Source organism: Glycine soja, chromosome 2 (assembly GCF_004193775.1).
Source record: "Glycine soja cultivar W05 chromosome 2, ASM419377v2, whole genome shotgun sequence".
Taxonomy (NCBI): domain Eukaryota; kingdom Viridiplantae; phylum Streptophyta; class Magnoliopsida; order Fabales; family Fabaceae; genus Glycine; species Glycine soja.
In genome coordinates, this window is record NC_041003.1 from 28,173,290 (window position 1) to 28,200,961 (window position 27,672).

The 27,672-nt window shown below is 33.1% G+C and overlaps 1 protein-coding gene across 3 annotated transcripts; it reads left to right on the top strand.

The window, feature by feature from the left end:
* The first annotated feature begins 5,349 nt into the window (after nt 1-5,349).
* Nucleotides 5,350-22,720, top strand: LOC114391987 (kinesin-like protein KIN-7K, chloroplastic). Of its 3 annotated transcripts, none has more exons than XM_028353018.1 (24): nt 5,350-5,801; nt 6,162-6,408; nt 6,490-6,587; nt 9,264-9,353; nt 10,126-10,178; nt 11,497-11,562; nt 11,649-11,702; nt 11,865-11,924; nt 13,463-13,541; nt 14,289-14,356; nt 14,608-14,670; nt 14,827-14,931; nt 16,227-16,331; nt 16,473-16,580; nt 17,338-17,481; nt 17,793-17,975; nt 18,123-18,281; nt 19,294-19,518; nt 20,163-20,303; nt 20,415-20,537; nt 20,618-20,668; nt 21,003-21,050; nt 21,140-21,328; nt 22,039-22,720. In XM_028353018.1, exons 2-24 carry the CDS (start codon nt 6,173-6,175, stop codon nt 22,558-22,560), a joined length of 2,970 nt encoding a protein of 989 aa, XP_028208819.1. In that variant the 5' UTR covers nt 5,350-5,801; nt 6,162-6,172; the 3' UTR covers nt 22,561-22,720. The 3 variants fall into 3 exon arrangements, with proteins under 3 accessions (XP_028208819.1, XP_028208826.1, XP_028208834.1); XM_028353025.1 differs by having other exon boundaries at nt 6,165-6,408; XM_028353033.1 differs by lacking the exons at nt 5,350-5,801; nt 6,162-6,408; nt 6,490-6,587; nt 9,264-9,353 and adding an exon at nt 9,812-9,898.
* The last annotated feature ends 4,952 nt before the right edge of the window (nt 22,721-27,672 follow it).

The following is a 27,672-nucleotide window of genomic DNA, read 5'->3' on the forward strand; positions in this document are numbered from 1 at the left end:
TTTTCAATAGAAATTATGTTTTGACGAATGGGATGTGATATATATGTGTGTGTGTGTGTGTTGAGATGAATGATATTGTTGTGTTTGTTTGAATTGTGTTGTTTGAAGACCTGTGAGTGTGAATCTCAGGCATGAAAGAAATATATATATATATATATATGTGTGTGTGTGTGTGTGTGTGTGTGTGTGTGTGTGTGTGTGTGTGTGTGTGTGTGTGTGTGTGTGTGTGTGTGTGTGTGTGTGTGCGTGTGTGTGTGTGTGTGCGAAATGTGATTTGTTGTTGATGTTGCTATTGAGGATTTTTAATTGATATGTGATGATAATGATAATTATAATGATATTGATTTGAGATGACATTGTTAATAAAGACCATGTCAACATGAATTGTTATTATTGATGAATATGTGAATATGAAATGAGGTTGTTGTTGTTGTTGATAACGTCATTGAGATGAGATGATATTTATGTTGTGAATGACATGGAAATGGAATGTTGATTGATGTTAGAAATGCATTGGCATATGCATGTTGTGTATGTTCGTGGGGGGCACTGTGCACTGACCTTCCAGGGTCTTTCACGATCATACATCGTATGGAATGTATGTCATGGGGGGCAGAGTGCACTGACCTTGTCGGATGGCTCAGACGTGGGTAACTAGCGTAGTTAGAGAATCTAAGAATTTTTGAGGGGATGCTTAGATGCTTTAATTGGTTCATGTTCTTTGGCACTTACTTTTGGCTGTGATCATAGCTCATACGACACAGGAAATAGAGTAACTGTGGTCAAGTGTACTTTGTACTAGGGGGCTGTCACCTGGTAGGGAACACCTTTGGGCTCCCAGGCTGATCACCTATGGGAGGGGGGCTGTTACGTGCACAATCGGGTGATCTTGACAAACTCAGCACAATTCCCTAAGCGAGAGTGTTGTGTGGACACACTTAGGCTATTTCTTGAGATTTGGTTGTTGTTGGTATGTACCACATTGCATCTGAGTGTTGAGTCAGGTGCATGCATCATTCTGTGCAGTCTTCATTAGGTCCATGGATGGATGATGAGTAATTGTTCGATGTGGATGATGAATATTTGTTGGATATGAGTGTTGAATAATGGATGTCGTGTATGCTCATCATGTTTGCCTATGTTCCTTGCTATTTGTGGTTATTTGGAATTGGTATTTGTTCTTTTTATAATGAACTCACCCTTGCAATTTTGTATCATGTGGTTGATACCTGTGACGATCACGAACATTGTTCGTGGGAGCAGAATGACAGTAGCAGGGTGCAAGAAGTGAAATTCTGGTGAGGAGCCGCCGAGCCGACGTGATGACGTTGGCATTATTTTGGGAGGGAGTTGTGTTTTGTGATCAACTCCTCCGTAGTTGGTTTTGAAGTTTTATTTTATTGAATCAAAGATGTAAAACTTGGATTTTAATTATACTTATGAACAGATTTAATTTTCGTTTATGTGTATGACATGTACCGAGTTTTTGTTTCTATATAATTATGTATATTCACTTAAGAAATGACATGTTGTTGGATGAATTTATGTATGACAAAATCACTTCTATTTTCATAAGCAAAAATTAAGGGATTTCTTTTTATAAAAATTGAAATTATCGAATATTAGAGTGTGGATACCGTAGCGACGAGGCGGGCCGTTACAACAACACCTAACCAACCATCACTGCACGAATTCAAATCTAACACCTAACTTTCGATCAAAATTAGACCAAGAATAGAAGAGAATCAAAGAATTAAAATAAAAAAACCATAATAATCAAATCTAGAATCAACAACAACCAGATTTGAAAAATGAAGAGACATCATTCTTGACAACGATGGTAATAGAGAGGATGCAGAGCATGAAATTGACGTTTTAGAAAGCGATGCAATGAAGAGAAGATCTTCTTTCTCGTTGTTTCAACGCCTCGTGAGCATTATCCTTGTGTGGTTCCCAATCTTCTTTGTCGTTTCCTTCATTGCCATTGTTTGCTCCGTCCCCCACCTCTTGTTTCTCCATTCGTGAACCGAACCACCTCGTGCACTTGGCATTCGCTAGCCATGTGACCCTGGTGTCTAAGGGTTTTGTGATTTTTTGTCTATGTATGTGGAAAATGAAAATAAAGGCTTTGAAAATTATATTTATTTTTCATATTCTTTAAGTTAAAATATAATTATAGTGGTGGTTTTTAACCACTTCTATTTGTGAATAAAAACCACAAGAAATCTCAACATAAGAGTGTTAATTTCAATTTGATGGAAAGGACCTAATTGAAGCATTTTTAAAAATTTGAGAACCTAATTAGAGTGTTTAGAAATTTAAGGACCAAATTAAGTCATTTTAAATAATTTAGGGACCAAATTGGTAATTAATCCATGAAGAGATAGAACAAAACATATTCTTCCAAATTTTTTCACTCATAATCTTTAAATGAATGATGATATAAACATGAGTAAATTGCACATGTCTCCTTTCTATTTTTAAAACCTACACAAATCCCTTAAATGTTCTCTAAACATTTGACAATAACAAGTCATGTGTGTTAACAATTTTGATTAAAAAAGATAAATATATTTTTCCTTCTAAAAAATATGTAAATGTTTGAAATCTATCATTGCATAAAATTTATCAATTTTTCGTACTTGTAAAATTTAAATCTGTTACATTTTACCCGAAGTTAGGTTTAAGTACATATGAACCTACATGTACGTTGTTGTAGAAAGTGTCAGGTTTTTTAAAACTTTTTACATCATTTTTTAACCTTTTTTGATCAAAATTGTCAACACACATGATCTACTACTGTCAAATGCTTAGACGACATTTATGGATTTTGTGTATGTTTTAAAAACAAAAGGGACACATGTTTAATTAATTTCCTTAAACCTTAGGAAAGACATATGTAATATCTTTAAACCTCAGGGGAGACGTGAATGTTTTTTAAAAGGAGAGAAGACATGTGTAATTTCCTTAAACCTTAGGGGAGTTATGTGTAATTTACTCTATAAACATTCAACATGTTCGTTCAAGTGAGAATCTTATATATCTTTTGCAATATTTTTGTCAAGGAGAACTTTTGAGTAAGTGGTACACAAGATTGGACTTCATTGTCTTAAGGATGATTGTTTGCATGGGATGTTTTGCACTTTTTTTTATCCCTTGACTATCTTTGGTAAGGCTTTTGAGGAACTTATAAGCTCTTTTTACTAGCTTGTAGCATGCTTTGACCAAAATTAAGCTTGTTCAGTACACAAACTTACTTTAATAGCTTATTTTCAATAAGCTACCTCAAGAAGCTTATTTTGATAAGCTTGAAGTAACTTATGGAAAATAAGTTACCTTAAGAGCTACTAGCTTTATTTTTCTCTCTTAATTTTATCTTTACTATTTTATTTGAAATTATGATTAGTTTTAAATTGAAGATATGATTTGTATCATGTTTCGTAGTCATGCAAGTGAGAGGCGTATACATCCAAATTTTTCTTGTATAAATAGAAAAATAATGTTTAAGAAAATTATAAAGAAAAAACACTTTATTTTTTGTTTTGAAATAATATTATTAATAAAGTATTCAAATGTCAAAAATTTCTTTATTAATCTTTTTAAATAAATCACAGTTTTATTATTTTTCTGTCATTTTATATTTTTTAGCTATTTCAACGGTTAATTTTATCGAATACTTATAATTTACTAAACTAATTTTTTAGCTTTCAGTCACCAATTAACTTTCTAGTTTTCAACTTCCAATTTGTTTTTCTAAACATAACCTGACAAGCTTTCAGCTAACTTATCAGTTAATTTTCTCAAACATAGTCAAGAGTCATGGTTTTAGTTTTCTCAAACATAATCAAGAGTCATCCTTTTTTTCATTAGTTTTTTAGTGAGACAAATGATAATGTGTTGAATGATTGTGTACTCTTTTTTCTTCACTAATTTTTTTTTATCCCATGAAATTTTTCCTATTAAGTTATAACAAGCTACGTTTTCAAATAAAAATAAAAATAACATACTTCCAAAGAGAAGTACTATGAGTAAATAATAGAGAAAAAAGCTATACATTTAAAATAATTTTATACTATTATCCACCATTTATAATAAATTTATTGAATTTTACAAAATTATCAAACCTCCATATCTACTACCACTGGGATTGACCAATTTCATCAACAAACCTACCGAGTCATCATTAACAATTCGTCCAAATATGCAATCTCCATACACCAAACAACATCATGGCATCACCCCCATAATCACACGACAATCCAACACCTTCGAACCAAACACACCACCACTTCTAACTGCCATGCCTAATTTGCAAAACCCCAAAATCACCGTAGTGTGCCAACGTACGCCACCAATACCTTCACCACCACCCTCCAAACCCACACGCATGGCCCTTATTCCGACGCACCAACCCAAGCCAAATAACACCATTTCAAAACTAAATCAAATCAACATAAAAATGGAAGCAAACATATTCAAATCAAAACTAAAGGAATGCAATTTTTGGATCGGATGGGAAGGGAAAAGGAAAAGTGATTTTCAGATCTTAGGGGAAGGAGAAGGGGAAGGGGAAGGGGAAGGAACACCTTTTCTTCAACCGTTGAGTCGCTGCAGCTTCTTCTGCCGCCTCAATTCCAAAACCTTCCGATGCGAATTTAAATGCTTCGTCAATACGAACGTTGGGCTTGCCGCTTGCTGGTACTCCGACACCAGCCTCCCGGACTTGAATATGGGATTTGTTCGGAAGGCGAAGATTTTGGAAATTTACAACCCACAAATATCGTCACTCAACCTCCGAAAACAATGAACCAAAATCAAGGTTTAATCCCCACAACTACCGCCCCCTTGTTCTCGTGAATTTGTAAATCAAAACCAATTATTATCTCCCATTGTATACCACACCCCTAATTCTGGAGCCACCAAGATCCAATTCCAACAAATTCTGTCATTGCACCCCTTGATTACTAATTCAAACTGAACGTGGAAAATATGCGAGCTCTGATGTTGGGTTTAGTTGCCAAAAAACAAAAATACTGACAGTTGTTGATTTTTACTCGTTATTATATTAAATTCAAATGCTAATTAAATATTAACGTTTTAGACAGAAAATAAAAAAATAAAATGATATATTTTAAAAATATAAAATATTAAAATAAACCTTTTAAAATGTACTATATTAAAAAATATAATAAATTAAAATAACATTAAATCAATTAATTATTGACAAAAAGTGTCACAGGTACACCACTTTCTACCAAAACCAAAACAAAGCCCCACCACTCGCATCTTTTCCGTCTCCACTTTCCATTGTGCCGCCAGTGCGGCTCCACATTTTTTTCTTGGCTACAAAATACACTCATTTCCCATCTGTCAGAAAAAACAGCAAAGAGAGGAAAAAAAAACATTTGTTAAATAGATTCTCCCCTTCCTCCCTTCTAATGCGAAACCTCTGACGTTGACTTCTTACCACCCTTTGCTGACCCAACCTTAAGCCAATGTCAATGCCGTTTTCCCTTTGATCACCCCATCCCTTCCAAGCCAAGACAAAATTAAACCCACCATTCCAAAAAACGCACTTATTCTTACCCCTTTCTAGTTCCCAAAAGCACTTTTCCTCTCCGTGTCTCGTTCTAATTGATGCATGTATAGTTGAATGCACTATATTTTTTCTTCCTTCTCCACTCTCTCACACTCTAAACTCTAAAAAGCACTTTCCGTATTTATTTCCGTTTCGGATCTGTCTCCAATTCTCCGTCTCCTCACAATGCGCCTCTGATTAGTAAAATTTTCTCTCCTCTCAGGTCAGAATTCTTATCTTCTCTCTCTCTCTCTCTCTCAAATTCCGCGTAATCGTTTCTTCGAATTTTCTTTTCTGCTTCTTCTTACTAACTGTAACTGATTAGAGTTATTCACCTCATTTTTTCTTCAACATTTTTTCGTTTTTTTCTTTCTGTTTCCCTACAAATTCACATGAAATTAGCGTTTTCGCTTAGTTAACGTTTTTTTTCTTGTTCGAAATTTCCGCTTCTTCTTCTGCTAACTGTAACTGAACAGATTAAAGTAATTCACCTTGTTTTTTCTTCAACACTTCTTTGTTCCCCCTAATTCACCTTGTTTTCGCATAGTTAACGTGTTTTTTGTTTGCACTGTTTGTGGTTTAGAAGGGTTGGCGATGGCATCGAAGCGAAGCGCGAAGTCGAAAGGATTAGGATTGAGCACCAAAGCTGCGAATTCTCCATCTTCCTCAACGACGTCGTCTTCCATGCAGTTTCTAGAAACTTCCGTCGACGGTCTGAGCTCGCCGGCGTCGTCTTCCGCTAGGAGCAAGACGCCGTATTCGTTTTCCGAGAGCGTGGCTTTGGATGCGAAGGAGAACGTGGCCGTGACAGTGCGGTTTCGTCCTCTGAAGTAAGTGTCGTGTATCTTAACGTCTTCGTTTAGAGTTTTGTGGCTGTTAATTTGACCGAGGTTTATATGTGGCATTGGTAGTCCCAGGGAGATTCGTCAGGGAGAAGAGATAGCGTGGTATGCTGATGGAGAAACCGTGGTGCGGAACGAGTACAACCCATCCCTAGCGTATGCTTATGGTATGTATATGCAAGTTTGATGTTTGTGAATAGGGTTTTTGTCGTTTACTTTTGTTTGATTGATATGGACTGTGAAATTAAAATATATATGTTTGGAATTTGCGAGTATAGTGCTTTTGAGGTTGAATGCACACTTGTACAACATTTATTTTTTGAGAAGGAAAAAGCATTCATGCAGTTCTTTAGGTGTTATTTTCTTGTCAGAAATGGAGTTTCACCTTGTTAATCTAAATATTAAAATTTGTGTTAAATGTGAACATAGATGATGATGTGAAACTCTAATTCTGATTGGAGAATAGCACCAACATTACCTAAAGAACTATACCAAAGTTTTGTCCTTTTGAGAATGCTTGTGAAAGTGATAGATGAAATAAATGGCGAGATTATTGTTATCATATTGATTTAATTGATGAAACCAAAGCCAGAAGTATTAGTGTCTTTTTTTGGATAAGAAGAATACACTTTTATTAGCGGAAAGGAAGGAATAAGAGGAGAGGGAGGATAGGAGTAAGGAAGTTAATAGGTAAGTTAGACACTAAACAAAAACAAAGCAACTAATGATGCAAAATAGCTCTCTAATTCCTTTGGAAATCTTTAATGGGGACTCCTCTAAATAATCCGTGTACTGAACACCCAATAAAGGTTAAGCATTAAAATTCTGAGCGTTGCTTATGAACTACAGGTACCAAAGTACTGTGAGCATAGGACATTGTGTTATAACTTTTCCCTCCTTACTGCTGTTGAAACCTCTGAAATTAATGATTGGGAAATGATCCAAGTTTTTAGGAGTGAGGACACATCACATGCTCAATTATCAGCATATACTCCAAAACAAGGCTCCAAATTTAGCGTGCTGTTGGACAATGTAATAAATATTTTCCACCTTTTTTGAATTAGAACAACAAATCAGACACATACCATGTGATAGGGCCTTGTCAGACTTATGAGTCTGCAGCATACCTTTAGTATTTATCTTGTTGAGTACTGGCCAAATAAAGGACTTGACCTAAGAAGAAGTTTTGGATTTCCAGAGGGTTTCTCAAGAAAGATTTTTTTTTTCTAGGTTATGAGAATGGGGCAATATTGGTTGAAGGATCTAGAAGTAAACTAAAACAGGACTCCAATTTCGAAACATCTTGTTGTACAAGGTTATCAAACTCGAGAGTTTACATAGATCCGGAAACTTGACTCCCAAGAGTCTACTTCATATAAAAAATGATAAAATACCTATAAATAACTTATCAATTCAACATTTCAACACCATAATAAAGCCAAATAGTAAACCACAAATTCCACAATACTTAAATAACTAAGTCTAGTAGTACATCACTACTAGATAAGTTCAAACTACACTAAAGAAAACATAAATAATAAGTTCACACAATTACAAAACATAAATTCTTAAAATGATAACACTTAAATAACTAAAACAGGACAAATGACACTTAAATAATCCATAAAATGACTTAAATTAATAAAATGCAGTACATTACATGAACATTTTGGGTTAATTTTTTAAATTCAGCAAACTCAAACTTAAACTCGTGAGTCTACCGAGTCTGCTCTGAGTCTACCAAGTCTACTCTGAGTCTATCAAGTCTGCTCTGAGTTTATTGAGTGTACTTCGAGTCTACAAAAAAACTAGTTTGTTAACGAGTTAACTCAGAATGTGCTTGTGAACCCATAAACCCATAAACTTGGACTCTTTCGAGTTTATGAGTTAACTTGCGAGTTTGATAACCATGCTGCCGTATCCTAGATAAATGCACTTCCAAGAAATGGAGACCAGACTACTCTGAATTGCTATGATAATGTGATGATGCAACCAAGCAATATTGAAGAGGCAAAGAAAAGCGCCAGAAAGAAATATACTCTACCTCTAGGTTCTTCCTAAAATCTATTGTGGTTTCATTGTTGCTTACCGTTTTCACCATTTTTTGTACTAATTTTGGAAAATAAGAAATAAAGTGAAAACAAAGTAGCATTTTTCTAATTATTAGTGAAAACAAAAAATGTTTTTTTAAACAGTAAAACCAAACATGCCTTAACTTTCCTAGACCAAATCCCCCATTCTTTTTGGACCTTTAACAGATTTTCTGTCTGGCCAGATGATCTCTTCCTTTATCTTCTGCACCCAACCAAAGAAACTCATTGGTCATCTTAATCCCACGTTATCCCTACTAGAATTATGAAAAGATGTTAGAAGTAGGGAGGGGAGCTGCACAAACACGCCTGAATCAGCTTAATCTGAATTCCTAATGGTTACAAAGGCACCTATCCAGTTTTTTGGTCTTTCAGATCTTTTTGTTTTGATTTTATCCCTTAGAATCCTTAAATATGTAAATGAGTCCAATTGCAGACTTAGCAGTGGGACCCAACCAAAGTAGTCATAGAATCGAGAAACTGATTCTCTACTTTTATTCTAACTGACCCACTTTTGGTTCTGTTAATTTTAACTAACAAAAAGTTAATATAATTTAAAGAGTAATGATATAATAAACCTATCACGGTCCTCTTTGAGAGAAGATTCAAAATGTCATGATATTATACATTATACATTTATTAGAAATAAAATTGTTTATCACTTGCATTTATTTCGTAGGAAATAATGTTTCTGCCCCTCTCGTCATTTCATTTGTCATTGTTGTGTGATTAATTTTTTCCTGTTACTTGCAGACCGTGTCTTTGGTCCCACAACTACAACTCGGCAGGTCTATGATGTTGCTGCTCAACATATTATTAGTGGTGCTATGGAGGGCATCAATGGTAATTGACAGAGTGAACTTACTGCTTACTATCTGTTTGGCTAGGTTCAAGTGTAAAATCTAGTCTTGCTATTATCAAATTATTCTTAATATGCAGATGGGTTTGTGAATTTTTGTTGTAAAATAACACTAAACCCGAGTAGTATGTCAACTAAATTAGAGTCTGTAATTTGATTTATTTAGTTTGATATTACCAGTCTGCTCTTTGTTTGATTTTAATGCTCATTGAAAATCAAGGTTGTTATCAATGGTATTGACACTTGATGGACCATTGACAAAACTTAACTAAGGATAGCCATCCACAAAATTTTGATCAATATGTGTAGAAGCCACATGTTTTTGGCTTCACTGTTCACTTACCTTACGATTGCTGATAAAATAAGATTGCAAACTGCTCAGATGCTTGTTTAGGGAGGTAGGCCAGATCATGATGTAACCTCTAGAGGTTTGAGATTCAAGATCTTAGCAACTGGTTTCACATAATGTTGTCGTTGCATACAATAACCAGTTGGCTTGGACCTTCACATGATCAATGAAGAAAGAGAGGTAACTTGATGATTTGGACCATGGAACATTTCCCTTATGGGTGATACACATGCAATTTCCTTTATCTAACTGCCTATTTATTTGTTGCTCTTTCATCTTGAAGTTGGTCATTTCAATTAAAAGTGATCATGTGTAGTGACCTATGTCTCCAAGGAACTAGATTTTTTCAATTGCATATTGGCATATTGAGTAACTTACAAATGAACCGTCTTTGGTTTTTGTTTCAGGTACAATATTTGCATATGGTGTAACAAGCAGTGGGAAGACTCATACAATGCATGTAAGACCACACTTAAAATTTTTTCTCTTGTCATTGTTGATTTTTTTAAAATAAAGACCACAAGTGTCTTGCATTGGAGGCAATCCTACTTTAGTCAGGTAGGATCACTATTAGGATTGAGCAGTGTTGGAAATAGGAGCATTTAATGTTTATTTCCTTTCCAAGTAGCTTAGTTAATATTTAGCTGGGTTCAATGTATCTTAGGAAGTTGTGATATTTTAATTGTTCTCTTGAAAATAGCTATTTATTATCTATGTAATCATTCTGATTATAAATAGATCAATCTACTGGGTGGACGAATAAGCCAACAGCATATTCAGAAAATAGTCTTTGTATCTCTTAGACTCTTTCTCTCTTTTCACATTTTCACAAGCAGGATTGTCTCCAGAAGAGGATACCTGTGGTCTCTACAAAGAAAAAGGAATTTATAATAAATTTACCTACGCATTTAGTTTTTAAAGGTCTTTCCATGGAAAGGTGCTTGTCATCATTAAACCATATCTAAATTACAAAATGAAATTGTTGATGGTTTTGATACTTGCCATTCTTGAGGTCATTTCTCTTTTTCAAGTTTCATGGTATTTAGATGTAACACTGAATTCCTTGATGTACTTTCCAAATAGACTTGCAACTTTGTTTAAACTGCAGCAACATCTTTTAGCCTTGTTATATTATGAAATATATATATCTGTGTGTGTGTGTGTATTACCTGATAACATAGCATCCTGGAAAGTGTTCATATCAATGGTTCATCATCATTTAAACTTTTAAAAATTACTGTTGGTACGAGGTTTTGTAATTTCTAAAGATTTCAAGTTCCAATATCCGTCTCTTTCCTGCTTGCCTTTATTCTACTTCTTATTCTCCTTTCATGCATAGTCAAAGCTAATCTGGCCTCAAGAAAATACAAAAATAAAAGCTATTTATGTAATATTTTAGCCAATTAATATTCAAATTTTGCATAATTATTGACTCACAAAATAATTAATTAGAAATGATTTCATGTATGTTGTAATTATCATGACGATGAAACATTGACAAGTATACCAAGTCATTTGAAGTCGTAGAGAGTCAGTATCATTTCCACCCACGAGGATCGTAAATTCAGTATCCATTTCACAAATTGAATTATTATTTGAACTACAAAACCTAAGAGTGCTGCGGAAGAATCAAATAAATTTATAAACTAAAATCAACTTCATACAATGAAAATATTCATGCAACTAGAGGAGGTACAGCAAAATTCACTATTCAAGTGTAACTAGGGATTTGGGTCATTGAATATAACATTATGTGCTTATAAAACTCATATTTGCAGGGTGATCAAAGATCTCCGGGAATCATACCTCTTGCTGTGAAGGATGCTTTTAGCATTATTCAAGAGGTATGTTGAATACCGGTTTTCTGTTGCTTCTGTTTATTGTATTTCTTACCATATAAATTATAAAATTAGATGTTTCCTTACACCAGACTCCGAACAGAGAGTTTCTTCTTCGAGTTTCGTACCTGGAGATCTACAATGAGGTAGGATGCTTCCTGCTCTCTAGCTACTTGCTTGTGACATTCATGCTGATATTGTCTTCCACAAACTTAATTATTTTGCTCTAGACTGTGCATCAAATGAGATTTAGTAAATGTTGCTTTGTTCTTTGTACTGCTACCCCTAAAGCTTTGTTTTTATTTCAGGTAGTTAATGACTTGTTAAATCCAGCTGGACAGAACTTGAGAATCAGAGAGGATGCTCAGGTGCTCATTATATTTTTTTCTTACCAAGTTTTAATATGTTCTGTCTTTATAAATCTTGATAACTAAATTGAGAGTAAAGATTGGATTAGGTTATTTTTTACCCTCTTTGACATGCCATTAGTTCCCTCTAGTCCAAAATTTTGATTATAAAGTACATTAACCATGGTGATTTAGGGATCAATTCATGTGGTTCAGTGACTTGAATGTGGATCAGACACTGACATCAATTTATGTAGATGAATGCTATATAAAATCATGGACTTTAGGCACTTGGATTAACTAGTATTAGAATATTAGAGCACGTGTTGTATAACTGTATAAACAGTTTTGTAATTTTGTGTACTTGTAAGGGCTGTTAGCCTTTGCTAACAACACTTCTCTAGCATTAGATATCTGATAACAGATTAGTTAGTTCAGTTAGTCTGTTGGTTAGTTCAGTTAGTTTGTTAGTTAATTCAGTTAGCCTTTCCTGTTAGTTAGTTAGATTCTGTTACTGCTAGTGTAAAGGTTCAGAATCAGAGGTCTATATATACCTCTCATTGTAACCAACTCAGATTAACTTTTCAGTCTAATAACAATATCAGTCTTTTCTCTCAATTTTCTCATCTTCTCAAACACTTTATCACCTTCTCAAACACTTTATCACTCAGTTTTATCAAATAACTAGCGTGCATTAAATATCAATGGCTTGTTTCATTGTCACATCAGATTCTTTTTCTATAACTTTAGTGATAAAACACTGAATTATTTTCTTGATTGTTTGTAACTGAAGACTTTCAATAAACTTCCATGATGGTATTGGACTTGAAACTGTAGTAAGCATCTCCAAACATCACCATTACCAAGAGGAAAGGGAGAAGGATTAGTTTTTTTTAACTTATTCTTGTGTCTTATCTTAAGATTTTATATTAATATTTCTAACACTCCTTCATGCAATAGTCCTTTGGGGTTGATGCATTCAACTCTAGATCACTTGGATATAGAGGCTTTGATATCATGTCATAAACCATCTATCCCAAAATCTTAGGCTGTTAAGTGGGGATACATAAATGATTTTATATTTATATTTCTAACATTCCCCCTTTGTCAGATGACAATAAGTTGCCCAATAGGTGTACACTGCACCCTAGAAATTGAGACATGCTATGTGGGATTTTCTGACACCCTCTCCCCCTCCACAAAGGTCTGTCGGACCAAGTGATACATGATGGAAATGATGGAGATCCCCTGCACAAATCACAGAAATAACGGAAACAGGAGCACCAACCCTTATTTATATTAATGATAATCCTAACTATATAGGAACCAAATAATGAGATATGTAAATTTGGTAAGCAGTCCTAAGAGATAATGAGGAAATAGGGAAACTAATTTTAAAAGTTAATCTAATATATTTTAAGAAGCAATCAAGATATTATTGGTTATTTTCATATATTCGAAGAAAATCATTCCTATTCTTTAAATTCCTTCTAAAAAGATTCTGTTCTCTCTTTGTCTAAATCTCACCCTCTAAATTCAATATATTGATTAATTTGTAGGGAACCTTTGTTGAGGGAATAAAGGAAGAGGTTGTACTCTCCCCTGCGCATGCTCTGTCCCTTATAGCTGCCGGAGAAGGTAAATATGCCAGCTAATGCTGAATTATTATATAATGTGTCATATTTTGTTTTCTGCTTGTGCCTTTAGTAAATAGTTATTGTAGTTTATGTAATTTTAACTCAGTGTCACTGTTAAGATCATGTGAGAGAACACATCCCAGTCATTTCTTCAATGCTTTGTGCTATGCACTTCTATACGGATACGTGCAAAAGAGGGACTTACATAGGTTGTAACAAAGTTTCATATGTGGCAAGAAGTGTGAAAAGCAGTGAAATAAATTTAGAGACTGAAACGGATTTTTACGTGAAGAGGGAAAAAATGAGGTTGGCAACCAATTGGGTAGTTTTGGGTGGCTCTTGCAAATGGGCAGAAAAGTTTTTCTTCTATAATTTCTTACTTCCTAACTCTCTTTCTAATGCATTTTCCCTTTGTAACCTGAACACTGTTCTTTGGAATTTTCCCTATTAATTGCTTAGTATATTCAGTTCCTTTCACTTTGGAATTTTTATGGGAAATTTATTATGCATTTAAAATACTAAGCATATTGATCAATTTTTAATATGATATTCTCACAAAGTATCTGCACACTGCATTTATCATGGTTATGAGTGGATGGTTTGTAACTCCGAAATAAACCTGCATAACTTGTCCTCTCGATGATCATGAGAATTGGATTTCTCTACAGCACTATTTGGTGCCCCACTGCTGAGTTATGTTATTTAATGTACTGCTTTCACTATTGTCCAAATTTTAATTTGATAACAGAGCACAGACATGTTGGGTCCACAAATTTCAACCTACTCAGCAGCAGGAGCCATACAATATTTTCCCTGGTGGGTTTACAAGGCATTAAAGGAATAGTAATATTTTTTATTTAATTGGCATCGTGGTTCTTTTATTATGTCCTTACTATATTGATGTTTATACTAAATTCTGTGTGTTCACATCTTGACACAAACTTATGTGTAGTTATATGTAATAAGCATGTAGCACAGCCCCGTAATTAGTAATTCATTCCAAGAGTTTTTTGTTTTTGATGTGATGTAATTGTATTTTTTTCTAACTTTTGGCTATCTTGTGACAGACTATAGAGAGTAGTCCATGTGGTAAAAATAATGAAGGAGAAGCAGTAACACTGTCTCAACTGGTAATTATTGAATTGTGTTGTAGAATCTTTTTCCACTTCCTTTTCTTTGCATGTGATCTATTCCAAGATTTAACTTGGGTAATGATTTTATTATTCATGCTTTACATTTTACTATTGTTGCAATTTTTTTAAAAAATATTTTACTTATATATGCAGAACCTCATCGATCTGGCAGGTTCTGAGAGCTCAAGGGCTGAAACAACTGGCATGAGAAGGAGAGAAGGATCTTACATCAATAAAAGTCTTCTAACTCTTGGAACTGTGAGATCTCAAACTTTGTTAGCTCTTCCTCATTCCTATCAGATTCTGTTTTTTATTTGTGATGTGTCTTTTCACAAGCTTTTGCAAGATGTTCTGTATTAGTTGGATTTATATCTTTTAGGCTGTCTAGTTATTTATATATCATTGTCAATACAGTCCGGATGAACTAACCTGGACAGGACTAAAATTGTAATGCATTTACTGTCTTCTCAAGTGAAATTCCCTTGATTTCAAATTCTGTCTCCAAAGCTCATGTTTAGAGTTAATCTCTTTGCTGAATTCCTCAATTTAAAACTATATCATTTACAAAAAGCATGCAATTAGGGATAATCTTTTGAATGCCCTTGGTTTCCAATACTAGGTTAAACAAGTAAGGACTCAAGGCTGAGCCCTAATGTAATCCTATCCTTATAGTAAAATCCGTAGTCTTGCCTCTTGGGTTTCTCTCATTAATAGTTATTTCATGATACATATCTTATATTAATCTAGATATAAGCTACATGAACAGCTTTCTTTTTCCAAAGTCTTTCTATAACATTTCTCTTGGAACCCAATCATATGCTTTTTCCATGTCAATCAAAATCATATATAGGTCTAGTGTTTCAATACCTTTCCACCCTCCCTTGTAAAAGCCTATATTATAATTACTCTAGTCTCTGGAGCAGTGTATCTCTTTCACTCTTAGCTAGTAAGGGTAGTTATCTTTCTTTCTGTTATAACTGTATTCAGTCAGCACAGCTAATAACTTGCTCCAGACTCCTCTGAGTCTTCTATCATGTATACAAATTATGAGCTATCTCATATCAGATTTGTAATTAATGAATACATTTTTGTATAAAGAATTCCTTCAGTTTTTCAATTTCTCTTTCACTCAGATTCTAATTATAACAGATAAAGACTGTAACCCTAGAATTAAATCCGTTTAATTGTATTCCTTAGTCAATTATCACTAGCCACAAATAATGGGATTTGACATTTACTTCTATTCCTTTTTTGCTTGGGGTTCTTGTGTATATAGCTCACCAGTTGATGTGTTATTCAAGAATGAAGTTTCTATTTTCTAAATTCTGAGTCTGACATGTTCATACACCCTCCTTTCTTTCTTTTACCATCGATACGTTACCTTCATACTCTTCCTTTTTCTATATTCTTCTAGGGCTTGGACTTTCTCTTTCTTAGATAAGTTTACTCGGTACATGTTTGTCATCCAATGATTACCTGTACATACATATTGTTTACGTGAATGTGTGGAGTTCTTTATATCTTTTTGAAGTGTGATTGTTTTTGTTGCACAGGTTATTTCAAAGTTGACTGAAGGCAGAGCTAGTCACATACCTTATAGGGACTCCAAATTGACTAGATTACTTCAGTCTTCGCTCAGTGGTCATGGACGTATATCTGTAAGACTTGTGTATAGATTTTCTGAAATGCGATTACATTCATTTCTTTATTAAAAATAATTTTATTATACTGATCTTTGTGGCACAAAAGTTGAAACATAACTTGGCAATTCTGATAGTTTGCTTTCATTTAAAATACAGCTCATTTGCACAGTAACACCTTCATCTAGTAATGCTGAAGAGACACATAATACATTGAAGTTTGCCCACCGGACAAAGCACATTGAAATACAAGCAGCCCAGAACACAGTATGTTGAAGTTTTATTTTTTTTGTTAGAATTTTATTTTATTTCTATACAACCTGCACAGATCAGAGTACAAAATACAAATGCTGCTCCTAATTAGGGAATTACTAGCATGCTCCCCTTGTACAAAATGCAAAGTACAACATATACTCTTTATTCAATCAGCCTACTAAGTAAACACTCACACTCACACACACGCAACAAACTCCACTTGTAACCCTGTTGTGTTACCTCTCCTCTTGGTGATCAATCTTTGATTTAAAGCCAACCTTAAGATGATGTTATTCTTGAGAAAAAGGAAAATAATTTCATTAAGTTTCTGTCAAGTAGCATATTGAAAATTTACCTGTAGGGCATCCATAATAGTGGATAATTGAAAATTACATGTATTACCTACTGTCCAGTGCCCGTGGTTCCAGAGAACCTTATCCCTTCTAGATTTGTCTAGCTGCATCATGCAATGCTTAATTTAAATTGGAAGCAAGTAATTTGAACATGAAGAATTTATATGGGAAGGTATTTTTGAAGATTTTCTATGTTAGTAGTTAGATGGAGTGTCTAGTTGGAATGAGATGCTTTAAATTCAGTATACAAATCATTTATGCAGTCTGGGAAGAGCATGTTCTTGAGTTCACTTTGTTGACTTGCCTCTGGCGTTTCTTGAGTAATTATACCCTGTTTTAATGAAGATCTGATCCAGTAATCTTGTAGCATCTCTGCTCCCTTATTAATTAATTTACATGCTAAATTGAACCTACAGATAATTGATGAAAAGTCACTTATCAAGAAATACCAACATGAGATTCAGTGCTTAAAGGAAGAATTGGAACAAATGAAGCGGGGTATTGTCTCAGTTCAGCCAAAAGAAACTGGTGAAGTTGACTTTGTGCTTCTAAAACAAAAGGTAGATAATGTTATATTATAAGATTTATATCAGACTTTTTCTTAGGATCTTTTGTTGGCTTAAAAATGGTTTTCAAAATTTTAATTTTCTCTAAATGCTTTTCTAGATATTGAGTATAAAGGCAATATAGATAATTATTTTTCAATTGTTTTGCCTCTACACAATATTATGCGTGGAGTGGGAAGTGAGTGTAATTAATTATGGAAAACTATTTTGAAGTAAATTCCCTGCACATTGAGTTCATTGTTATTCTATGAAATTCAACATTCTGAATTTAAATGGTTATCAATTGTTTTGTGTAATATGTAAAGCTAGAAGATGGTCAAGTCAAGTTGCAATCAAGATTGGAAGAAGAAGAAGAAGCTAAAGCTGCTTTATTAGGAAGAATTCAACGGTTGACTAAGTTAATTTTGGTCTCCACTAAAGCGCCACACACAACTAGATTTTCTAACCGTCCTGGTCCTCGTAGAAGACATTCCTTTGGGGAAGAAGAGGTATTTTTCTTTCTACCATCATGGTTTTCTTCTCTAATATCAAGAAATTTAAATTGCCGTTTTACATATTAATGTCTCAAGATGACAATACTCTGCTTACTTCTTTCCTTGTATATACATTTTTCTAATAAACAATTTTGTTTACAGTTGGCATACCTTCCCTACAAAAGGAGGGATTTAATCTCAGATGACGAAAACCCTGATATGCATGTTAATTTAGAGGGAAATACTGAAACAGCTGATGATTCTTTTAAGGAGGAGAAAAAGACAAAGAAACATGGGTTACTAAATTGGTTGAAGATACGGGTAAGTTATCCATTGATTCTTGTATTAAGTTAACTATATAAATATAAATATGTTATATAAAGACTAAATAAAGAAAATATATATAAAATAATTAAGCTAAAGAAAATAAAGAATAAATGAAGATAATTTTTAGAAGAGATTCCTGTATTAAGTTTTACGAGGACCAAAATAATACTTTTTAAATTTTATAGGGACTCCAAACATATTTTACCATGAAATAATTAATCTATCAGGTTCATGTAATGATGGTCTTTTATGTATTTGTAATTTGGTGGTGCAATTTGGTTTAATGGCAAAGTCAATTCTGAGATATTGTTTTATTCTAGTTAAGTGTTGTGCTGAATTTTTCTATGAAAATTTAAAATGTGTATTTGATTGTTCCTGTTTGAACTTACGACCATCAACATAGTGTGAAATTCCTTTTACCAAGGAGTCAAAGGTATATTGATTCCTTTACATATTTTGGTGAGATCTCCTACAGCCTTTTGTTTGTGTTGATGTAGATGTACTTTAGCATATTTCGTTTTAAATCAGATTCATTCAGATTTATTATTTCTTTACTTTAGTTGATAATACACTCCTATTGTTTTTTTATTTTGGTTTCCCCTCAGTTGTGATATCCTACTTGGGTCCTCTTGAATTTTTCCTTTTCTAATTGAAAATTTGAAATCAGTTTCTTCTTTATGAGGAATTGTTGTAAGTTAATTCATTCTATAGGTAATGCTTCACAATTGATAATTTTAATCATCATTTCAAAACTTTGTTGACTGCATTTAATTATGTAAGAGTTTAAGCCTTCTGTACAGCCATGCATTTGTCAGCAGAGTTCAACTTTCTAGCATTTTTTTTTCATGATTTAACTCAACATTTCTTTTGTTACAATCTGAAGTGCTTTGAAACATCTGATATTTTTCAAGTGGTATGATGGATTATTTATTTTGGGGTATTCTTCTCATGTTAAATTTCTGTTTCTTTAAGTTTTTGTATTTCACTATTATTTCTTTTTAATCAGAAACGAGATACTGGGTTAAGTGCCTTGTCAGGCACCAGTGATAAATCATGTGGAGCAAAATCTGTTAGCACCCCTTCTACTCCTCAAGCAGAAACTGTTAATAATTTGGAGTCCAGACATTCCCATTCTCTACCTGCACAAAGCTCTCCAGCGGATCTTATATCAGTGGCAAGAGAGGATAAGGAATTTTATGAGGATAGTTTATTGGGACAAGAGACACCTTTGGTATGTTATTGACTGCTTTTATTGTTTCTTACTGCAGCTTTTGAAAAAAGGTGCCATTTTCTATGTAATATATGATTTTGATTATTTTGGGAAAATGATTGCTGAGAGCTTTTCATTATAATATGCTTTGGCAACAAAATAAATTAATACCAACACAAACCTAGCATTTGAAAAATCTCATTGGCTGTTTTGCCAAAACCCAATTAAGCAATTTATGTCAAAAGTCAATTTTATGCTTTTAGAAGTCACCATAACAAATCTCAGTTCTTGTAGCAATGCATATATTTTATATATCCAAAATTTTACTTAGTTTTAAATTTGTCCATAAAATGTCCTTGTATAACCAAGAAAGAAAATTTTGAAGCAAAGTATTTTTTTTATTCCTGAGTGATGAGTACTGTCAAACTTTGTCTATTTGGTTTGTGACCAAATTCTAGTATTGTAAATTTGTAATATTTTTTTATCTGTTGATCTTTGTTTCACTTTATTTGTGGGAACCTATATCTTTTTATTTTAATCTTAATTGCTGAAATATGGATATGGAGTTCTTGCTAGAGATGTGATGATGAGTTGGCGAGTGTATATGTATGGACATCTATATTTTTTTCTTTCTATATGCCAATTTTTTTCTCTTAATTTTCTAGGTAAGCATTAAATCAATTGATGAGATTGATCTTTTGAGAGAGCAACAAAAGATTCTGTCAGAAGAAGTTGCTCTTCATTCAAGTGCTTTGAAGAGATTGTCTCAGGAAGCTGCAAGAAATCCTCAGAAGTATCAGATTCATGTAGGTTACTATCTCAAAATAGATGTTTGTATGTGTGATTAGTATGATTACTTTGACTATTTTGGCAGTATATCTGAGAGTTTGCATTTTTTGTGGTTAACTCATACCAAGGTGGAGATGGAAAGGTTGAAAGATGAAATTAAGTCTAAGAAAGAGCAAATAGATTTGCTGGAAAGGAAAATTGCTGATTCTTTCATTGCCAAAAATAAGTTGGATAAATCAGGAGTATCACTTGTATGTTCACGTGACATCATTGTTCCTTTGTTTCACTTGGTAGTTCTCCCATTTAATGCTCTGATTGTTATGTGCTGCAGAGTCTCACCGAGCTGATGACACAGTTAAATGAAAAATCCTTTGAACTGGAGGTGACCATTATATAAATCTTGCTATATTATCCTAGCAATTATTGCATTAAAAAAAAGTCTGTAATTGAAATTCAACACTCAATATCTCTCTTCTTGTGGAGCTTACGATAGTGTTTAAATTCATTTTTGGTTCATAAACAGAGTTGGTGTGGTACTTTGCAATTTGAACCAAAAGTAGATAGCAATGTAGTTATTTGTTATAATTGATTTTCTGTTAAGAAAACCTATGCTCTGATCATACAAGACGGTGATGCTCTTATTACATTATTAGCATAGCCTTGCTGTGGATTGTTTTCTAAAGAGTCTCGTGTCACCTAACTGTTTTCTAATTCAGGTTAAAACAGCAGATAACCATATAATTCAAGAACAGCTTAATCAGAAGGTGAAAATTCTTAAATCACTTAGCATAAGTTTCGTACTTTTCTTTTTGTCATCTTTTTATTAGTTAAGCGAGTAATTTGGCATTCTCAGATCCATGAATGTGAAAGCCTTCAAGAAACAATTGGCTCTCTGAAACAGCAGCTGGCAGACGCATTAGAGTTGAGAAACTTCAGTCCTCATCATTTCTCTGTAACCAAAGACTACCATGGTGAACCTCACCTTGACAAGGAAAGTGCCATGATAACCAATACCAATGAAAAGATTCTTTTGCAAGAGCAGGTATTTTTATTTTTTATTTTCATTGTGGGATCTACATTGAGTGGTGCTATTTTAATTTAGACAGGCTAATCCCATGTGATTTCTCTTAAATTTTTTATTCCACTCTAGGAGGGGTGATTAGCGCTACTTTTTATAGTAGTAGTTGTATACTTATACCACGCAGTTGCTGTTAGGTCTTGGAATTTCACATTAATCCAAAATCATCTGTCATTCATAAACATCTTAAAACTGGAATATATTTTTTTTAAATGGAAATATTAACCACTTAATCAGGACCTAATCTTGTTTGAGTTTTCTAAAATTTGCCATGCAAGTTCTGTGTTTGGTAGTTGCTATATTTCATTTGTTGTTTTTATTTCTTCCCCTTTTCCGCTTTCTGTTTAATAATGAAATTCATCCGACAGATTAGTCATCTTTGGACCACTATACTTACCAAATTAATTCCTTGTGTATGAATCATGTGATGCCGAATGAATTTTAAAATCCAAGAGCAAGCGAAAAGCTCCCATCCTGTTTCAAATTTTTTACTTAAAATTTCTTTACGCTCAAGGAGAAGAAAACACAATTAGACAGATAAGAACTGTATTAACTGAATTGCTCGTACTTGCCTTTTAGTGCTGCAGTGTCGTATATTTTCATCATCAAGTGACATTTACAAGTAGTATTTTCTATATATTTAAGCTATTATGCGTCTTGTTCCCCTCAATTAGGCAAGCGAGATAGAAGGGATGAAGCAAAAGTTGGCGGAACTATTGGAATCAAAAGAACAATTAGAACTTCGGAATCAGAAACTGGCAGAAGAGAGTTCATATGCTAAAGGGCTAGCTTCAGCTGCTGCAGTGGAGCTTAAGGCTTTGTCAGAAGAAGTTGCCAAACTCATGAACCAGAATGAGAGATTATCAGCTGAGCTGGCAGCACCAAAGAATTCTCCCGCTCAACTTAGAAATAGTGGAACTGGAACAGTCCGAAATGCACGAAGAGAAAGTCATGTTAGACGAAATGATCATCAGGGTGGGTCAAACTCTGATATCAAGAGAGAACTCGCCTCGAGTAAAGAAAGGGAACTTTCATACGAATCTGCTCTTTTAGATAGGGATCATAAAGAAGCCGAGCTTCAAAGGAGAATTGAAGAATCAAAGCAAAGAGAAGCATACCTGGAAAATGAGCTTGCCAACATGTGGGTTCTTGTAGCAAAGCTAAAAAAGTCACAGGGAGCTGACACTGATGTTTGACATTGATATGATCTTGTATTGTATTGGTAGATTTAAGTTAATCCATTATGACAATTGGATTTCAGTGGGAAGGATTTGAGCGAGAGGTGTGCAATGATTGTTAACAGGAAAGTGTGCCTTTTGGTATTGATCCCTAGAAAGGGTTTCCAGTAACTACAAATGATGTGTGCTTCCCCCCTAGCTATCCTTTCATTTATTTCCCCTTCTAAATACCATTGTTAACACAAATCACATAAGAACGAAAATGCTAAAGCCTACTACGAACCATCCATACACATAATGAAACAGGAAACAAAAAAAAAGAAAAAAAGAAAAGTGGAGTATGGTTTTGTTTTGTGAAGCTTATTATAATAATACTTTATATATAATGATGCATTTTCATTATAACTATCGAAAAATATATAGATTCAAACTGAGTTAATGCTATTTAACACTTAACAAGATTTTTCAAAGAGATTCTTATTTGTTTTTTGTTTTGAAAATGTTGATGTTTTTGAAGTCACATAATTCATCTCATTTAATTTTTTCTTTACTTCATTAAATAATAAATGCTATGTATATACACGTCATAATGCAATAGCTATAGATATGAAGATTAGTAATGCATTTAGACTCGCTAGCTACACTTGTGGATTGTTGTAAACTATTTAACTGTTTTAGATGAACCAAAATCAGGGACGAATCTAGAGATGTGTAGGGGGTGATTTTTTTTCCCTTTATAATTATTTAAATATACAAATTTTAATAAATAACAACTTTCAGAAAAATATTTTTTTGGTTTTACACATAAAACCATTATTTCAAATGATAAAAATGAAAAAATGTAATAAAAATTTCTGTCACCAAAACAAATCCTATATCAAACGATAATTTTTAGATATTATATAAGAAACTAACTATTTAAAAATCAATATAAAGAAAGGCAACAATTATTTCTCAAAAATTTGTTTAGTTATGATTGTCTAATGTAGGTCTTGCTGAAGATTGTCTCATAGAGATATTTTATCTACTTGTTAAAAAAGTATTTATAGGAGTAATAAAAAAAGTACCACATAATCATACTTGATCAATCAGAACAAAAACATAATAAAAGATAAAATCAATACTAAAAGCAATTTGAATTCAAAAAAAAAAAATAGAAAATATGTGAAATAAAGAAATGAAGACACAAATGATGAGAATAGAGAATGAATTATGGAAAAAGAAATTGTAACAGTAAGTATTGGAAGAGAATGAGTGTACCGTTGTGGGAGAAGTAAAATTTTGAGGGTGAGACTCCACAATCGTAGAAAGTTTATGGTCGGTGATTGTAAGTGGATAGTTACAAATGAAACTATTTTTTTTTAAAAGAAAAGGATGTGTCATTTACGATTTAAAAAGTAAGTGTGATTATCTTTTAAATCAATTACAATTTTAAAAAATAAAAATAAAAAGAAGAGTACAAATGAAGGAATTACAACACAAGAAGTCAAATGTCAAAAGAAAAATAAGACAAATGACAACTTTCAAAAATTAACTCACAAATGTATAGTATATATTGATATTGATCTTCATCACAACAAATATTAGATTAGATTAGATTCAAATATAGCTATTTAAAAGCCATTAATATGATTATTACAATCACAATAAATATGATTCGTAACCGAATCAAATATTGATGAAATAACATATCATGATATGTCATCTGAATCTCTTTTTAGTCTGATATGTGAACTCCACACCTTGAGAGTCACTCTGGAAGTGTCACGTGGATTCGATACCTGTGAAAGGATTCACAATTTTTTTTATTACTAGTTTTTGTAGCCGTATCATGTCGGGGTATTGCTTTAATCATTGTTATGTATAAATTCAATAAAATATACATACTTTTTCATTTTTTGAATATATGTATACAAAATAAAAAATAATTTAATCCTAATAATTTAATTGTTATTATAGTTTTATGTATTTTTCCCCCTACTTGATTTAATAAAAAATATTCATCCCAAAAGTTTGATTTAAAAATTCAATTTTTATTAGGTTAAAAAGTATAATATATATTTTAATAGTAATAACAAATGCTTTTTAAATGTTAAAAAAATTTAAATACTTAATATAAAACTTTCTTAAGATAGATGACATAGAGGAAGGGGAAAAATATTCATTGAAACATTTAATCTAATCATTTAATTAGAATAAAATTTTATAATATATTATGGTTATGATAATAACAAAATCATAATTATAAATGTTGTCAAAGAATTATATATATCAACTTTCAACCCTTTGGTATGACAACTTGTCTCTTAAGGAAATCATACTTATAATCCAATAAAGGGATACATAATTGACAACCTTTTACTATCTCGAATAAAATTCTTTACCATATATTTTTGACGAGCCTCTTGTTTTCATGTAGTTCAAATCCTTGCAGCTTTTGTCTCAGTTTTTTTTCATTATCATTCTTAAAGTCAAAATTTAAATAAAAAGGTTAATCTATAATATAACATCAAAGAAAAACAAAAGAAAAATAAATAAGAGAAAAAGAATAGATAAATCTAATATATTCTTTCATCTATGTGGTATAGTAAAAGTTTAATGCAAACATTGGAAGACAAAAAAAATCTAATAAGAAAAAACAGAATTAATAGAAAAAAGAGGAGAGATAGACAAAGCTCACTCAAACGTTTTTGAAATGTTTATGTAGTTGTTGAACACCAACTGAAAAAATACAAAATAAAAAATCATAAGAACATATCTTAGATAATTTTTTTCTCGTAAGAACTTACAACAATGTTAAGAATTACACTGAGTTCAAAAATAAAACCTATAGAAAATATAGAATTCCAGTGAGTACGATATCTCTAATAAGAATTTCAATTGAATCTACAATTGCTTAGGAAATTCATCTTGAAAATAATAACAGTAAAGAAACCAATAATTTAGACCATTTATCTAGAAAAAACATTCAAACAAAATATGTAACTTCTAGAGGAAAGAAACCTATAGAATGACATATACGCAAATAGATCTATAATTAAGAGTGAATTTCAAAACAATAAAAATAAAATAAAGAATGGAAAGGAAATCACTTACCCTTGTGACAAATGGGAAATGTGGAGTTTTTCTTGAATAAACTCAGAAGATTTTCAAAACCAATCCTATTTGTTAGGTAATCAACACTTGCACAAACAAAATTATCCACACTCACAAAGGATCATGAGAACACAATAAAGATTACACCGTAAGAAAAATAATAATAAACACAAGAATTTAACATGGTTCGACACCTCTTGCCTATATACATGGAACCGTCTCAAAAGTATTTTCCTATCACAAAAATGATTACAATATTGTAACCTACCCCAAATAGTGTATCATTCTACAAATCCGAGTACCCTACTCAATGGTTACAAGAAATGATAACACTCTCACAGAAAAATATTTTTCTCTCAACAAAGTGACTTTGTTTCAGAATCTCTCTTCTCACACACTCTCTTCATGTGCCTCTTCTCCACTAATTCTCTTCTCTATTTATAGTGAAGATTGTCATCAATTATAATAAATAAGTTATCTTGGAATTTGAAACAAAAACAACTTCAAATGCATCCATTCAAATAAGCTTCATTTAGTAAAATGCAATCTTGCACTTTGCATTTAAACCACCTAAACCTTAGGGATAAAAATTCAATTCCCACTATGCATTAAATGCACCTTATCTTTTGGCTTGGAACTTTACAATTCTCCCCCTCAAGCTAAAAGAGAAATATCCTTCGATCAATTTGAAAATGAACATACTCCCCCTCCAACGGAAGTATCTCCTAACACTTCTACAACATTAGAAAATTTCACTTTCTTCTTCACTTTGCTATCATGGTTCCTCTTCAAGGCTTGTCCATCCAAATAACAAATGTTACCTTTATTTTTCTATCCTTGCAACACCAAGTGTCTTCCCTTGTACACCTTGCATCCCCTCTTTGAACCAACATACTTGTACCATTGTGATGTCATCTCTCCCATAGAAATCATATTGACAACAACAGAAGGTACAAACCTCACATTTGAGAAAGTTTGAATAACGTCATCATGGAGTTTCATCCTCACGCTTCCCTATGCCTTCAACCTTCATTTTTCCACCATCACCCATTTTATTTTAGCAACCTCATCGTTTGTTGCCAAAAAACAAATCATCTTCATCTTGAACACTTTTTACTACATTAGTTTGGGAGTTGGCGCCATCTTTGTTCATATGTCTCTATTTTTTCAAGTCCTTCATTTTTTTGAACCTCACTTGCACATGACCATTCTCACCACAATAGTAACATTTTAGGTTACTCATATCTCGTTGCGGACGCGATTGCGATTTTGATCTTCCTCTTGGCCCATCATGTCTCCTTGATTGATTCTTCCCTAGCTCAAACTCCACCACAACTATTGCATTGTGTTCATCATCAACATTTTTAGTTCTCATCATTCTCTCATTTTCTCTAAGAGTGGCGATCACCTCATCCAAATTCAAAGTTGACTTTCCCACAAGCAACGTTTGAACCAAAGCTTTGAAGGACCTTGGTAATGAGGCCAACAACAACAAAACCTGTTCCTCATTAGAGAGTTTATCATCTGCATTTAACAATTGACTTACTAGTTGATTGAACTTGTTGATGTGGTCATGGAGATCTCCTCCCATCTCCATTTTGATTTGATACAACTCCATCTTCAAACAAAGGCGATTGGTCAGTGACTTTGACACATACATATTTTCGAGCTTCTCCCACATGGCCTTCGGTGTTGTCTCCTTCAACACGTTATGTTTTATCTCAAGAGCAAGGGCTAACTGAATCGTGCTCACAACTCTCTTTTGGATCTTAGTCCACTTGGTTTCATTTATAGAAGCCAATCTTTCATGTTCTAACGCATGATCAAGACCTTGTTGCACCAAAAGGTCTTGAATAGTACTATGTCAATTCATAAAATTTATTTTTCCATCAAACAACGATATCTCGAGCCTTTGTGTGCTCCCGACCATAGCTCTGATACCACTGTTGGGTAATCAACACTCCCATAAACAAAATTATCCCCATCCACAAAGGATCATGAGGACACAAGAAAATTTACACCGTATAAAAAATA

Excerpts from the sequence above, each read along its gene's own strand:
- LOC114391987 (XM_028353018.1), top strand. The coding sequence starts at position 6,173 with ATGGCATCGAAGCGAAGCGCGAAGTCGAAAGGATTAGGATTGAGCACC. Across the intron at positions 11,563-11,648 it reads CTTTTAGCATTATTCAAGAG|ACTCCGAACAGAGAGTTTCT; the intron begins GTATGTTGAATA and ends TCCTTACACCAG. Across the intron at positions 21,329-22,038 it reads AGATTCTTTTGCAAGAGCAG|GCAAGCGAGATAGAAGGGAT; the intron begins GTATTTTTATTT and ends CCCCTCAATTAG.